At 38.6% G+C, this 17,526-nt stretch overlaps 1 protein-coding gene across 1 annotated transcript in view; it reads right to left on the reverse strand.

The window, feature by feature from the left end:
- The window catches only part of SYTL5 (synaptotagmin like 5), a 142,888-nt gene that overhangs the window by 77,951 nt on the left and 47,411 nt on the right, over positions 1 to 17,526 (reverse strand). Inside the window, exon 3 of the mRNA XM_081809002.1 lies at positions 14,339 to 14,548. Coding sequence (XP_081665128.1) covers positions 14,339 to 14,548 — 210 coding nt within the window. The remainder of the gene's footprint in view (positions 1 to 14,338; positions 14,549 to 17,526) is intronic.

The following is a 17,526-nucleotide window of genomic DNA, read 5'->3' on the forward strand; positions in this document are numbered from 1 at the left end:
GTAACTCAGCACAAGTGTTACATTGTGGCCACAGTTGACCGGGACCTTAAACGAAGGATCCGGAAGATCCCTGGAGTTCCCATCATGTACATTTCTAACCATAGGTACAACATTGAGCGGATGCCAGATGATTATGGAGCCCCTCGGTTCTAATTCTTAAAAGATAGAGTTCCTCTGCCTTCCTTTACCAACTTTTTCTATTGCCTGTTCGTATTAGCAGTATGCTGTAGCATGAATTATTCTTCTTACCCATTTGCTCTGTTATGAGCTGACTATGGTTAAAAACACTCACTTTTTGATGTTTTGAAATTGATATTTTGTATCATTTTAAATATTGTTGCATCTTTTTATAAATCAGATGATTGCTCATATTAAAAAAAAAAAAAAAAAAAAAAGAAAGGCATAGCCTGGGCGCCTGGGTGGCTCAGTTGGTTAAGCGACTGCCTTCGGCTCGGGTCATGATCCTGGAGTCCCGGGATCGAGTCCCGCATCGGACTCCCTGCTCGGCAGGGAGTCTGCTTCTCCCTCTGACCCTCCTCCCTCTCATGCTCTCTGTCTCTCATTCTCTCTCTCTCAAATAAATAAATAAAATCTTTAAAAAAAAAATTAAAAAAAAAAAGAAAGGCATAGCCTATAGACTCTAATGATTTGGGGGTGGGGGGGATGACACCAGTATATGACAACCTAAAGCAAAAGAAAGGTGAAGGGTCTAAAGTTGGAGAATTTAATGCCAGCAAAGGATGGTTTGATAATTTTAGAAAGAGGTTTGCCTTAAGAAAAAAAAAAGGCCAAGATAATAGGAGAAGCAGTTTTGGCCAACTAAGAGGCAGCAGATGAGTTCTCAGACACCACTTACAAACTCACTGAGGAGAAAGGATATCTGCTTGAATAAGTTTTTAATGCAGAAAATATGTTTTGGGCAGAAAATATGCCACGAAGGACATTTGTTAGTAAAGAAGAGAAATGAGCACTAGGATTTAAGGCAGGAAGGAATAGGCCGACTGTACTGTTTTGTGCAAATGCAGCTGGGTTTATGAACAGGACTGTCCTTATCTATAAAGCTGCTAACCCCCGAACCTTGAAGGGAAAAGATAAACATAAGCTGCTAGTGTTTTGGTTGTATAACAAGAAGGCCTGAATAATGAGAACCCTTCTTCTAAATTGGCTTCATCCATGCTTTGTCCCTGAAGTCAGGAAATACCTTGCCAGTAAGGGACTGCCTCTTAAAGTTCTTTGGATAGTGGACAATGCCCCTGGCTACCCAGAATCCCATGAGTTCAACACCGAGGGCATTGAACTGGTCTATTTGCCCCTAAACATAATGTCTCTAATCCAGCCTCTAGATGAGAGGGTCATAAGGACATTTAAGGCTCATTATGCATGGTACTCTATGGAATGGCTTGTCAGCATTATGGAAGAGAACGGTGATAGAGAAAACATGAAAGCATGGGAGAACCACACCACTGAAGTGCCATCATTGTTAGAAGAAAAGCCATGAAAACCATCAAGCCCCGAACAATAAATTCCTGCTGGAGAAAACTATGTCCAGATGTTGTGCATGACTTCCCAGGATTTATACAGAGACAATCAAGGGAATCATGAAAGAGACTGTGGCTATGGCAAAGGGTGGGGGGTAAAGGGTTTCAAGGTATGAATCTTGGAGAAGTTCAAGAGCTGAAAGACACCATATCACAGGAATTAAGAGAAGATGACTTGATGGAGATGAGTGCTTCTGAACCAGTCCAGATAATGAAGAAGAAGATATAGAAGAAGTGGTGCCAGAAAACAAACTGACATTAGACAACTGGGCAGAAAAGTCTTGATTATTCAATATGGCTTTTGGCTTCTTTAACAACATGGACCCTTCTAAGACATGGGCACTACAACTAAAGCAAATGTTGGAAGAAGGATTGGTACCATATAGAAATATTTTTAGAGAAATGGAAAAGCAAAAAAGTCAGAAATTATGATGTATTTCTGTAAAGTTACACTGAGTGTGCCTGCCTCTCCTTCCTTCCCTTCCACCTCCTCTGCCTCTGCCACCCCTGAGACAGCAAGGCCTCCCCCGCCTCCTCCTCCTCCTCAGCCCACTCAACATGAAGAAGACAAGAATAAAGACTTTTATGATGATCCACTTCCACTTAGCAAATAGTTAATAATCATCGTGCCATACAGTTAATAAACTTATATGTTCACACAGTTAACAAACTTATCTGTTATGTATGTGTGTGTCTGTGTGGAAATCTAATAACTGTACAAGAAACGTATGAGGTGTTTTTGTGTCATCATCATCATCAACGCCTAAGTATTTACCATGTAGAACACTGTGCACAAGACATGTACGGAAGTGGTTATACCTATCCGCACATAGACATAAGGTGAATGATCATCAATATATGATTAATAATGTATTAGTTTTCTTACTGTTTTCTAATTTTGCTTTCAAAGAATTACATTACCTTACATTAAGCTTCTCCCTCCTAGAGAAACTGCGTATCGGGCTATCATTACAGGTAAGTGGTTTTAAAAATGTAACAATGTTCCCAAAACTGTATTATTAATATAATACCGTACGCCATAAAAAATTTTTTTATAACAATTCATGCATTCGTGTATAGGCTAGGCTACCATGAAGCAAGAGTATCAATTACATTGGACTACCAAAAAGCAATCATATTGCTGCTTCTTCATTATCAATGCATGAGTAGTCATATCTACAAATAAATGTGAATTTCTTTTTCACATTATCTTCTTATTTTTGAGGTCTAATGTTAATGATATATATAATGTCTACTGTAATTTTTTAAAGATTTATTTATTTTAGGGGCACCTGGGTGGCTCAGTCATTAAGCATCTGCCTTCGGCTCAGGTCATGATCTCAGGGTCCTGGGATCGAGCCCCACATTGGGCTCCCTGCTCAGTGGGAAGCCTGCTCCTCCCTCTCCCACTCCCCCTACTTGTGTTCCCTCTCTCGCTATATCTGTCAAATAAATAAATAAAATCTTTTAAAAAAAAAGATTTATTTATTTTAGAGAGAGAGAGCACATGTGAACAGGGGGAGGGGCAGAGGAAGAGAGAATCCTCTGGCTGAGTGTGGAGCCAGATGCGGGGCTGGATCCCAGGACCCTGAGATCATGACCTGAACTGAAATCAAGAGTTAGCTGCTCAACTGACTGAGCCACCCCGGTGCCCCTAACATCTACAGTATTTTATATCATAGAAGACAATATTGGTATAGGTACAGACAGATGATCCATCCTGTAAACAGATGATGGAAACTTACAATATTGATAAATACAATACAGTACTATAAATGTATTTTCTCTTCCCTATGATTTTCTTTCTTTTTTTTTTAAAGATTTTATTTATTTATTTGAGAGAGAGAATGAGAGAGAGAGAGCAGGAGAGGGGGGAGGGTCAGAGGGAGAAGCAGACTCCCTGCTGAGCAGGGAGCCCGATGCGGGACTCGATCCTGGGACTCCAGGATCATGACCTGAACCGAAGGCAGTCGCTCAACCAACTGAGCCACCCAGGCGCCCACCCCTATGATTTTCTTAATAAAACGTTTTTTCTAGCTCACTTTACTTTCAAAATACAGTATGTAATACCTGTAACATACACAGAATGTGTTAATGAACTGTTTTTGTTATTGGTAAGCCTTCTGGTTAACAGAGGCTATTAAGGTTTCAGGGAGTCAAAAGTTATACATGAATTTTTTACTATGTGTGTGTGTGGGGGGGGGGGGTCAGTGCCCCTAACCCACATTGTGCAAGGGTCAACAATACTTTCAAAAAAACAACAGCATAGTGACATCTGATTTCTTAACAGAAACACTGGAAACCAAAAGCCAATGGAATAATGTCTTCAAATGAGTGAAAATTAATACCCTCTAATCTAGAATTCAATAACCAGCAAAAACATGCTTGAAAATTAAGAGCGAAATAAAGCATTGCTAAGAAAAATGAAAACTGAAAGTATTTATCACTAGAACTCCACTAAAGGAAATACTGAAGGGTACCCTTTAGGCAGAAGGAACATTATCCTAGAAGGAAACACAGAAATGTAACAATAAAAAATACAGAGCAATGGAAGGGGTAACAGTGCAGTAAATCTAAGTGAATATTGACTATAAAAGTAACAGTAATACCTTGTGGGATGAAGTATGTTAGTCTGAATGTCTGTGTCCCCCTCATAATTCCTGTTCAAACGTAATTCCAGTGTGATGACATTTGGGGGAGGAGCCTTTGGCAGATGACTGTTGCCCTTATAAAGAGACCCCAGAGAGCTCCCTTTCCCCTTTCACGGTGTGAGGACATAATGAGAACACAGCTGTATATGAACCAAGAAGCAGGCCCTCAGTAAAATAAAGTCAGCAGACAACATAACTGCAGAAACTTGATTTTGGACTCCCCAGTTTCCAAGACTATGAGAAATAAATTTCTGTTGTTTATAAGCCACCCAGTCTATGTTATTCTGTTACAGCCATTTGAACGGAATAAGACCAAGTGTATATTTGTGTGTATCTCTTTAAGGATAAATACATATGTATGTATATGTGTAAGGATAGATATACGGATATTTAAAATCTACAACAGCACCAGAAGGGGAGTAAAGGGAGTTAAAGGATTTTAAGATTCTGGTATTGTCTTAGAAGCGCCAAAAGTACTAATTTATATTAGATCTTAGTAAGTCAAGAATGTATGTTGTAATTTCTAGAGTAATCATTAGATGAGTGATAAAAAAACGTTTAAATAATAGAGAAGAGAAATAGAAAAAATACTTAAACAACTGAAATGAAGGCAAATAAATAGAAAAAAAGAATGGAACAGATGGGACAAAAAGAGAGTAAATAGGTGATAGATTTTAAGTAAAATATATGAGTAATTTTGTTGGTACAAGTGAAATAAATACCTTAATGACAACAATTGTTGGACAGGATTTAACACACACAAGCATAATTACATGCTCCTTACAAGAGATACACCTTAAATATAAGGAAACAGAATGGTTGACAATAAAAGGATAAACATACACTAAAAGAAACACACACAAAAAAATGGTGTTGCAGCTGTAACAACAAAGTAAACTTTAAGGAAAAAATCAGAACTAGAGTTCAGGATGGAGTTTTCATAATGAAAAAGGTTTCTTCACACCCATAAAGTATCACAATCCAAAATATTTAAGCACTCAAGACTATCACTTCAACATATATAAATCCAGTATTATCAGAACTAAAAGGATCAACAGAAAATCCACAATCATTATTGAGAGAGTTTAGTATATACCTCTCTCAATATCAGACAGAATACAGAGATGAAACGATCAGTAAGGAAATGGGAGATTTGGACAACACAATTAACAAACATCATTAACAGACATATCTAGGATATTCAAATAAACAACTGCAGAATTCTTTTTTTCAAGGGTATAGGAAACATTTAACAAAACTGACCATTTCCTGGGCCAAATTTCAAAGACTGAAATCAGATAGAGTATGTTCTCTGACCACAATGGAATTAAGACAGAAATCAAAATCAAAAAGAGATACAGAAAATCCCCTGAAATTAGAAGTGAAAAACAATTATAAAGAACTCATAGTTAAAGATGATGGAAACTAGACAATAGAATGAAATAAATGTCTTAAAAATGATTGACATAAAAATGTATGGGATGCAGCTAAAGCAGTGAAAACTGGAAAATTTATATCCTTAAATGTATATGTTAGAGAAAACAAAGCCTACAAAATCAAGTATCTAAACATCTGAATCAAAAAAATCATTAATAAAAAAAAGCAGAATGAGATATAAAATGTGGAACCAAGATGTACTAAAAGGATGAGAATATATCCATTCAAATATCAGGAACTGTAGAAACTGGAAAAGTTTGAGTCATCACAGTTTTAAAGTTACTTGAGAAGGAGTTGGGATTCAAATATCAGTCCAGAGCAAAAGTCATAGAGAGAATTCCATATGGAGACACAAGGATATAATGTTTATTCATCTAAAAGTCATCAAATCCCCATAGGAAAAAGCTGAATGACAGTGTTCTCAAATAAACTTCTCATAGATTGGCCATGCTTTAAAATGACTTTTCTTAAACATATTAATTATACTCACAATTTTTAAAATTAAATATCCATGATGCAAAAAAAAATCATTAGTGAAAAATAAATCCAAAGAAAGTAAAAAGAAGGAAATAAAGAAGGCAGAAAGCAATAAAATTAAAAACAAATACGCAATATTGCAAAAAGACACAAGTATTACAAAATAAGAAATAAAACAGTCATTCTTCACAGATGACATGATTGTATATAAATAAATTTATTTATTTATAAAGTCTCCACAAAAACTGTTATAAATAAGTAAATTCAACAAGATTGCTGAATACAAGGTCAGACTACCCAAATCAATTGCATTTCCACATACCAGCAACTAGAAAATAAAATTTAAGAAAGATTCTATCTGTAATAACATAAAAACCAAATACTTGGACTAAATCTAATAATGTGTAAGACTTGTACCACAAGACTATAAAATACTGAAAGAAGGGGCGCCTGGGTGGCTCAGTCGTTAAGTGTCTGCCTTCGGCTCAGGTCATGATCCCAGGGTCCTGGGATCAAGCCCCACATCGGGCTCCCTGCTCAGCGGGAAGCCTGTTTCTCCCTCTCCCACCCCCTCTGCTTGTGTTCCCTCTCTCGCTGTGTCTCTCTCTGTCAAATAAATAAATAAAATCTTTTAAAAAAATACTGAAAGAAATTAAAAGCAAATAAATGGAAAGGCCATAGTGTTTATGTATTGAGAGACTAAGTTTTGAAAGATGTCAATACTCCGCAAAAGTATCTATTGATATAATACAATCCCTATAAAAAATGCCAGTAGGGTTTATTTTGTGGAAATTGTTAAGCTGATTCTTAAAATTCATATGAAAATACCAGGGGCCAATAATAGCCAAGGCAATTTGAACAAAAAGAACAGGTTGCAAGTCTACTGGATATAAAATTTTAATATAAAACTATAATAATCAAAATACTGTGGCACTGGCACAATGTAAGATACCTTTTAGAGCAGGCATAAATAATACTTGGTTTGTGAAAGTGACACTGTGGATCAGTGAAAAAGTGATGGTCATTTTAATTAATGGTCCTGGGTCATGTGCATATATTTATTCAAATAGAAAAATAAATCCCTAACTCACAGCATACACAAAAATCAGTTGCAGGTAGACTGTATGTCTAAAGGTAAAAGTTGACCCAATAACAATACAGAAAATCACATAGGAGAATATTTTCATGATTTGGGAGTTAGGGGAAGTTTTCTTTAACAGGATACAGAACCCGCCCTCCACCCGCCCCCCCCCCCCAACAAACAGGAAAAGATAAACAAAATAAGTTACTAAAAATTAGAGATTTCTGTTTGTCAAATGACACATGAAGAGAATGAAAAGGCAAGTCAGAAAAGGTATCTGTAACAGAAAGAACCAACATTGTTTGTACGCAGAATATATAAAGAGCCTCTTCAAGTGAGTTAGTAAAAGACAAGAGAAAAATAAGCAAGAGACTTGAACTAGCACTTCACAAAAAGGGATGTTTAAATGGTCAGTAAATATCTGAAAATATTCTCATTAGTAATAAAAATGTAAATCTACTACCCACCCAACAAAATTATAAAAACAAAAAAGTAAAAATGTAAATAACCACCACGCTGGCATCGCTAGCAAGAGGGTAACACAGCACAACCACTTTGGAAAGCTATCTGGCATCATCCTTCTACTAAAATTGAACACGTACATATTCTGTGACTCAGCCATTTTAGTCCTATGTATATATCCAATAGAAATGCATACATGTGTGGACCAAGAGACAAGTACAAGAATCTTTATAATACCATTAGTTGTAAGAGGTAAAAACTGAAAACATCCCAAATATCCATTAATTAGAATAGTATATGAATTCATGTCTATTTATAAAATGTAATATAATAAAAGAGTAAAAATGAAAATATGACTAATACGGGTAACAAAATACATTAATCTCACAAGTATCATGTTAACAAAAAGAAGTTATAAACAAACAAATACACACCATGTCACTGAATTTATATAGAGAAGTCAAAGCTAATCTGTGGTGTTAGCAGGACAGTGTTTCTTTTTGGGAGATAAAAAGGGAGCAGTGACTGGGAGGAGGAACGGGAAATGCTCCTGGAATATTAGTAATGTTCTATTTCTTCACTGTAGCGATAATTGTACAGAAATTGTGATAATTCCCTAAGCTGTACAGTGCGTCTCAAGCAGGGACAACTTTTGCTCCTCAGGTGACATTTAGCAACATCTGCAGGAATTTTTCATTGTCACAACTGGAAGGTAGAGGAGAGGTACTGGCATCTAGTGGGTAGAGGCCAGGAATACTACTAAACATCCTATGATGCACTGCATGTTCTCTCACTCCCCAACAGAGAGGCACCCAAGATATCAGTAATGCTGAGATTGAGAAACTCTGCTGTATACTTGTTACTTGCGTGCTTTTGTGTATGTAAGTTAATTCGAATAAAAGAAACCGAAAAGGCCATCTGTATATGTGTCAAAAAAAAAAAAAAAAACAAGGATGTTAGTCTCTATCCAAGTTTTTCTATTTCTATTTCTTTGCTTCTCATTGATTTTTAAATTTGATTTGTTGCCTTCTAGTGGTCACTAACAACTGAGAGGGAGAAAGGCTCCTGCAAAACTGTGTAGAAACAAAACTAAAATTGAGAAAATTCTTCCCATTAATTTATTATTTCCTTGGTGACTTATTCTCTGACTCTACCGGAAGAGCCTTCATATCCAACTCTGAAATGCCAAATTAAGGGGAGTAGAATCGGAGAAAGCTATTATGACACACTCAGGCAAACTTTCTAAGAAGTGCCCAGGATTGAAAACAGCAGCTTGTACATTACTTACTTGACTCACAGATGTATCATGTTACTTTTCACCAGAAAGCAAAGTACATTATCGATAGTTTTTCCAAACAGGTAGATGGAGAAATAGCCAATGGAAATTGATTTCATGGGAAAATAAGAAGATATCCAAATTACTTTTGCATCCTAATTTGCAGATGATTAAAGTCCACTTAGGAAATGAATACAGATTTTGGACTTCTGGGGAAGTCCTCAGGAGGACCCTAAGCTCACCTTGTCCCACAGATACAAGTAGCCAACACCCGCATTAGTGTATGTAACCCAGAGAATGACCCAAAGACGGGTAGAACAGACTCTCCACAGCTAAACGTAGATAAGAGGACACATCAAAGAGGGTAGGAAGGGCGGAGAGGCAGTTGGGAGGTAAACGGACCCACAGGACTGCCCCTGGGAGAAAGGGATACCAAGGGCGTGGAGAGGGGAGACGGACAGAAGAGGAGATCCCCACTCCAGGCACCCCAGGCATGGAGGACCTGCACCAGGAAGACAAATCCCCATAATATTCGGCTTTGAAAACCAGAGGGACCTAATTTTGTGAGTTCTTAAAATTGGCGGGGCTTAACACCTGGGACTTTAAGACTCAGAGGGCTTGGCTCTGGGACAGCCAGGAGGGCAAAAGGAAACTGAGTCCCCATCCTTAAAGAGACAGCACCACCAAGAGCCCCACTGAGATACAGCACAGAAGCAGCAGTTTGAAAAATGCCTGGGGATATACGGGAGGGAGATTTGTTTATCTTAATCTCAGAGCAACGTGCTGGAAGGGCAGGGATCACTGGGAGACTTCTTCAAGAACAAAAGGGTTGGTAGGCACCATTTCCCTCTCCCCCCCACCAACCTAGGCACACGGACACCTACAAGAACCAACTTGCTAACAGTGTGCCACGCCCTTTCATTCTCCTGTGAACCTGCCCCCTCCAATAAGCTTTTGACCAGAGCCCATCCAAAGCAGTGCCGTAAGCCTGGCAGTGTGCCAGCAGCCTCAACAGAGGCCAGCGCCACTCCAAAGTGACTCCTGCGCCAGTCCCACTGCAGCCCCAACAGTGGGCTGGGGGCAGACACCTGGTCTGACTGTAGAGCCTGCTTGTCACCAAAAGCAAGGGAGACAACACAGGGAGAGTGCCCTGCACTTCAGGGCTACTGCACTTCTGACAAATGCCTGGTCTGACTCACTTCAAGCCCAAGATGGCCCCAGACTGACCCACTAACAGCACAGGGACCAAACCCTGCCCACAACAGGCAATGAGTGCCATTGCAAACAACTTGACTGAAGGCAAAAGCAGCTCAGCTGCAACAGTAGGGTGTACTCCCCACATAGGAGACAACCCTGAAACACCAGGTTCTGGTAAACAGGGGACATTACACGGCAGGGTACGAGAGGATTTCTTCTTCCTAAGGCTATTACTTTCAAGAGCAGGAGATGTAGGGGTGTCCAGCTGGCTCAGTTGGTAGAGCATGTGACTTTTAATCTTTGGGGTTATGAGTTCAAGCCCCGCCTTGGGCATGGAGACTACTTAAAAAAAAAAAAAACGAAACAGGAGATGTAGCTGACTTTCCTAACACAGAAAGAGACATAGAGAGTTAGACAAAAGGAGGAGACAGAGGATGGTCCCAAATGAGAGAACAGGGCAAAATCATAGCAAGAGAGCTTAATGAAATGGAGATAAATAATATGCCTGATAGAGAATTTAAAGTAATGGTCATAAAGATCCTCACTGGATTTGAGAGAGTGGAGGGCCATAGTGAGATTCTTAACAAACCGATAGAAAACAAAAAAAGAACCCATCACTCTGAAAAACAAACTGAGGGTTCTAGAGGGGAGGGGAGTGGGAGGATGGGTTAGCCTGGTGATGGGTATTAAAGAGGGCACGTTCTGCATGGAGCACTGGGTGTTATACACAAACAATGAATCATGGAACACTACATCAAAAACTAATGATGTAATGTATGGTGATTAACATAACAATAAAAAAATTTTAAAAAAAAGAACCCATCAGAGATGAAGAATCCAATAAGTGAAGTTAAAAATACACTAGAGGGAATAGTATACTAGAGGAAGCAGAAGAATGGAGGACAGAGTAGTAGAAAGCAATCAAGCTGAACAGGAGAGAGAAAAAAAAAAACAATAAAAAATGAAAAACAGACTTAGGGAACTCAGTGACACCATTAAGCATAATAACATTCACATTATAGGGACCCCAGAAGGAGAAGAGACAGAAAAGGGGACAGAAAATTTATTTGAAGAAATAAGAGCTGAAAACTTCCAAATCTGGGGAACAAAACAAAATTCCAGATCCAGGAGGGAGAGAGAGCCCAAAACAAAATCAACCCAAGGAAGTCCACACCAAGACATGCAGTAATTAAAATGGCACAAAGTAATGATAAAGAGAGAATTTTAAAAGCAGCAAGAGAAAACAAAATAGTTACATAAAAGGGAAACCCCATAAGGCTATCAGCTGATTTTTTTAGCAGCAACATTGTAGGCCAGAAGGGAGTGGCATGATATAGTCAAAGTGGTGAATGGAAAAAAAAAAAAAAAACCTGCAGCCAAGAACACTCTATCCAGCAAGGCTATATCATTCAAAATAGGAGGAGAGATAAAGAGTATTTGAGACAAACAAAAATTAAAGGAATTCATGACCACTAAACCAGCCCTACAAGAAATGTTAAAGGAGACCCTGACTGGAAAAGAAAGACCATAAGCAGGAGTAGGAAAAGTAGGAAGTGCAATAGCAGTAAAATTAAGCATATCTATAAAAATCAGTCAAGGGAATCATAAAATAATAGAATGTCAAGTATGACAATACATACTTAAAATCCTGGGGTGGGGGGCAAAGAATGGGTTCAACCCTGAGTGACCATCAACTTAATATAGACTGCTATAAGCATAAGATGTTATATACAAACCTAATGGTAACCACAAATCAAAAACTAGTAATACATATGCAAAAAATGAGAAAGGAATCCCAAGTATATCACTAAAGAAACCCAGCAAACCGTGAGAGAATAGAGAAAAAAAAAAAAAGGAACAAAGAATGCCAAAAACAACCATAAAACAGGTAACAAAGTGGCAATAAATACATACCTATCAATAATTACTTTGAATTAAGTGGACTAAACACTCCAATCAAAAGATATAGGGTTAAAAAAAAAATAAAAAAAAATAAAAAAAAATAAAAAAAAAAAAAGATATAGGGTGACAGAATTGATAAAAAAGGAAGACCCATCTATATGCTGCATACAAGAGACAGATTTCAAACCTAAAGACACAGGCAGATTGAAATTGAAGGGGTAGAAAGGCATTTATCATGCAAGTGGAAGTGAAAAGAAAGCCAAGGTGGCAATACTTACATCAGAGAAAATAGACTTTATGACAAAGACTGTAACAAGAGACAAAGAAGGACTCTATATGAATAATAAGGGAGAAAGTCCAACAAGAAGATGTAACAATCGTAAATATTTATGCTCCCAACATGGCATCACCCAAAATACATAAAACAGTTAATAACAAACATAAAGGAACTAATCAATAGTAACACAATTATAGTAGGAAACTTTAATGCTCTACTCACATCAGTAGTGAGATCATCCAAACAGAAAATCAACAACGAAACAGTGGCTTTGAATGACACACTGGACCAGATAGATTTAACAGATATATTCAGAAATTCCATCCTAAATCAGAATACATATCCTTTTCATGTGCACATGGAACATTCTCCAGAACAGACCACATATTAAGCCACAGAACAAGTCTCAACAAATTCAAAAAAAACAGAAGTCATACCATACATCTTTACTAACCACAACAATATGCACCTAGAAATCAACCACAAGAAAAAATCTGGAAAGACCACAAATACATGGAGATTAAATGACAAGCTACTAAGCAATGAATGGGTAAACCAAGAAATCAAAGAGAAAATTAAAAGATACATGAAGACAAATGAATATGAAAACACAATGTTCCAAAATCTTTGGGATGCAGCAAAAGCTGTTCAATGAGGGAAGTTTATAGCAATGTAGGCCTACCTCATGAAGCAAGAACACTCTCAAATAAACCACATAACTTTACACCTAAAGGAGCTAGAAAAGAACAAACAAAACCCCAAACCAGCAGAAGGAAGGAAATAACAAAGATTAGAGCAGAAATAAATGAAATAGGAACTAAAAAACAATAGAACAGATCAATGAAACCAGGAGCTGGTTATTTTGAAAAGAGCAATAAATACAATAAACCTCTAGCCAGACTCATCGAGAGAGAGAAAGAGAGAGAAGTCAAATAAACAAAGTCAGAAATGAAAGAAGAGAACAACCAACATGACAGAAATACAAAAGGATTATAAGAGAATACTATGGAAAATTATATGCCAACAAACTGGACAATCTAGAAGAAATGGATAAATTCATAGAAACATATAACTCCCCAAAACTAAATCAGGAAGAAACAAAAAATTTGAACAGATTATCAGCAACTGTAATTGAAAGAGTAATCAAAAAACTCCCAATAAGCAAGAGTCCAGGACCAGATGGCTTCACAGACATTAAGAAGAGTTAATACCTATTCTTCTCAAAGTACTCAAAAAATAGTAGAGGAAGGAAACCTTCCAGATTCATCCTATGAGGCCAGCTTTACCCTGGTACCAAAACAAGATAAAGATACTAAAAGAGAGAGAGGGAGGGAGAGGGAGAGAGAGAGAGAGAACACCACAGGCCAATATATCTGATGAGCATAGATGCAAAAATCCTCAACAAAATACTAACAAGCTGAATCCAACAATACATTAAAGAACTCATTCACCATAATTAACTGGGATTTATTCCGGGGATGCAAGGGTGGTTCAATATTCTCAAGTCAATCAATCAACATGATACATCACATAGATAAAAGATAAAAACCATATGATCATTTCAATAGATGCAGAAAAATTTTGCCCTTCAGCTGCTAAGGAGAGCAGGCTGGATATTTCATACTCATCTTGCCAGTGACCCCAAACCTCTAAGGATGGCCTTGGGGAGTTGCCTGTGCTTCTGAGAAGGCACGTGGAGTCCGGTGGGGCTAGAAGTGAAGAAAGCTCGTGGGTGGTTTTCAAATGTAGGAGACCTCATTCTGTGAAGCTTCCAAATTTACTGCTTTATAGTTTTCAAAACTAAAAAGACCACTCTCTGTCTCTATTTTGCTCGTGTTTGCTCGCTCATGCTCACCACCGCCACCCCCGCCCAGCCCCCAGCCCCAGAATTCTACAAAGGCATTGCTGAGCCTGGGTTGGGCTAGATTTGAATTCTACTCTCTATCCTTAAATTTTAAACACTCCTTTCTTTTTTTCTTTCCCCACACCAAGCCCTTCAGTCATCAGATCTGGCTTTGCACACCAGGGCAAGAAACTCACGCGACTTTGGCACAGATAACGCACTTCCAGCCGCCATCAAGGCCTGAGACCCGACACTCGCTGCACACTCTCAGGGAGCAGGCCGGGCACGGCTCGCCTCGGTCAAATATTAAGCCCAGGTTTCTCTGGCAGTGAACGCAGACTCTGTTGGTTTGTTGTTGAGTCTTCCCACTTCTATGTTTTGCTTCTAAGAGTTCATTTTTCAGCTTCCTGGAAGGAAAAAGGGGAAAAAAAATCACTTAACAAAAAAAGAAAACAGGAGAGGAGCTCTCTTCATTGAAGCGGTATTTTCATTTGGAAGAGGATTTGAAAGAATCAGGTAGTCAGAGCCAGATACTTTCAGAAAACACAATTTCTCTCTCTTGAATCAACAATCCTTTGATATCAGTAGTTGAAAAACATAGCGCTTATGTCTTAGCATTTGAATTTTGACATCTTCCACTAGCACTACGATTTTGCTCTTGGTACTTCCTGCCATTCTATCTTAACTTCTCCAAGTAGGTCTTTAACACCCTAACACTGGAGCACAACCCACCTGGCAGCTCGCACAATACCATGTTCCTTACCTGTCTAGATATACTACGTGAAGCAAGAGTGTGAAATCAAGCTTGGCAACGTTGATACTTCCCTTAAGTGATCCCATAAAGAGTTTTCCGACATGTCCCGCCATTTCAGATCTCAACACTGTGCTTAGCATTTGAGGTTTTCTAACAACTTCCACCGACCTCTGGCTTTTGCTGTCAGATATGCCTAGGTTTGAATCTAGGTTCTGTCATGAATTAGCTGTGCAACCTGAGGCAAAGATTCACCCACTACACCTTGGTTTCTTGATTTCTAAAATGGGGGTAATTGGGGCACCTGGGTGGCTCAGTTGTTAAGCGTCTGCCTTCGGCTCAGGTCATGATCTCAGGGTCCTGGGATCGAGCCCCGCGTCAGGCTCTCTGCTCAGCAGGAAGCCTGCTTCTCCCTCTCCCGCTCCCCCCTGCTTGTGTTCCCTCTCGCTATGTCTGTCAAATAAATAAAATCTTTAAAAATAAAATAAAATAAAATGGGGGTAATAATGTTCTTACATGATTTTTTTTTAAAGATTTTATTTTATTTATTTGAAAGAGAGAGAGAGTGAGATAGAGAGAGCCCAAGAGGGGGTAGGGTCAGAGGGAGAAGCAGACTCCCCGCTGAGCAGGGAGCCCGATGTGGGACTCGATCCTGGCACTCCGGGATCATGACCTGAGCCGAAGGCAGTCGCTTAACCAACTGAGCCACCCAGGCGCCCCCTTACCTGATTGTTTTTAAGATTAAACAAGATGATATATGTAAAGGTACCAGCATGGTGCCCGGCATATACTAAGTAAATGCTAGTTACATGTCCCTTCTTTTACTACCTGACATGTAATTTTTTTAAATAAACACATTAGAAACAAGCTATTCAAAGTGATGGGACACCAGCATCAGGGAACTTACTGGGAATGAAGAATCTCAGGCCCCACCTCAGACCTACTGGATCAGATTCTGCATATTCACAAAATCTCCAGGTGATCAGAGTCTGAGAAGCATAGCTTTGGAACATTTGGGCTCAAATCTGGCTATAGGCTGGAATCACCTGGGAAGATTTTAAAAAATAGTGATTCTCGAGTCTCACCCTTCTCCCTGCCAGACTCTGATGGCATTTTTTTTTAAAAGTGTGACTATTTATTCTAATATGCTGCCAAATTTGGAAGACACTACTCTAAAAGATAGGTTCATCTCCACTTAAACGTTTCAGAGACATGCTGTTCCTTTATGTTATCCATTTCCAGTCCCTTTAAAAAAAAAAAAAAGATTTATTTGAGAGAGAGAGATCTTGCACATGAGCAGGGGGAGGGGCAGAGAGAGGGAGACAGCGAGAATCTCCAGCAGACTCCCTGCTGAGCGCAGAGCCTGAAGCAGGGCTCGAGCTCATGACCCTGAGATCATGACCTGAGCCAAAATCAAGAGTCAGACACTTAACCAACTGAGCCACCCAGGCACCCCTCCAGTCCCTTCTTGAACACAACATTTCTATGTTCCAGAAAAAACAAACATCCCAGAATCATTCCACACATCTCATATCATTTCCTTTTACATTTGTGGTACTGAGCTTTGTTATACCAGACTAGACTAGCATCTCCCCAAAAGCAGGAATGACGACTTTAGTTTCTTGAATATACTGCTCATGACCCAATTCTGTGCTAGATGTATAAGGTACTTAAATGTTATAAACTATTTATTAACTCTTTGGGGTCTTCAAAATAACTTGTGAAGTATTACATCATTCACGTTAAAGATAGTGAGCAGTATACATAAAACCAGAAACTAGGTCTTCTAATTCCTAGCCTAATGAGAGATTTCTAAATGGCAATTTAAAAAGGGAGGAGTAAGGTTTCTAAAACCTTTGATTAATTGTATCCTCCATTCATCCAATGAACATTTCTCGAGTGTCTATTGTATGCCAGGCATTCTGGTACTCAGAGACAAGAATGAGTCAAAACAGGATATCTGTTAAGAAATTCCCATTAGCCTCATGTTAGTCAAGAAGAGGACAAACCACACAAGATGATTCCTGTGTTACAACAGGCAGATATAGAGTGCTCTTAGGTCCTCATTCTTACCTACCAGAACACAAACAATAACCCACAACAAATTTTCCTAATTCCTGATTTAGAGCTTACAAAGTACCCTTATGTCCTTTTTTTCATGAACAACTGGCTTATGAAACTGAATGTAAGAAAAGCTCCACACAATTTACTTTTGAAAACTTGCAGAAGCTTTAAAATAACAGAATGAGTTCTCATTTGAAAACCACAATTGTATTATCTGGAAAATCACAACAGATGTTTGAACACCTCAGGGCACAAGAGACACAAAACACTACTTATTCGAAATCTACAACAATGCATGCAACAATGACAAAGAAACAAGGTAATTAAAATGGGTAGAACAAAGATAGCAATCATGAGTAGCAGTCCTATCTGAACAGGCTGCTGGGCTGAAGAGTAATAAATGGAGAAAATAGGGGTATTCCAGGACATTCCAGAGGCAAATTCTCGTGTGGAAAAAAAATTCCATGAGCAGGTGCCTGAATCACTTCAACTTACCAGTTCCTTAATCACTTAGTAGGTCCTTAGAGTGGGTGAGACCACTTGGAGAAATTATGGCCATAAACTGAAACA

This window comes from Leptonychotes weddellii, chromosome X (genome assembly GCF_054177405.1).
Source record: "Leptonychotes weddellii isolate Sample4059 chromosome X, ASM5417740v2, whole genome shotgun sequence".
Taxonomy (NCBI): Eukaryota; Metazoa; Chordata; class Mammalia; order Carnivora; family Phocidae; genus Leptonychotes; species Leptonychotes weddellii.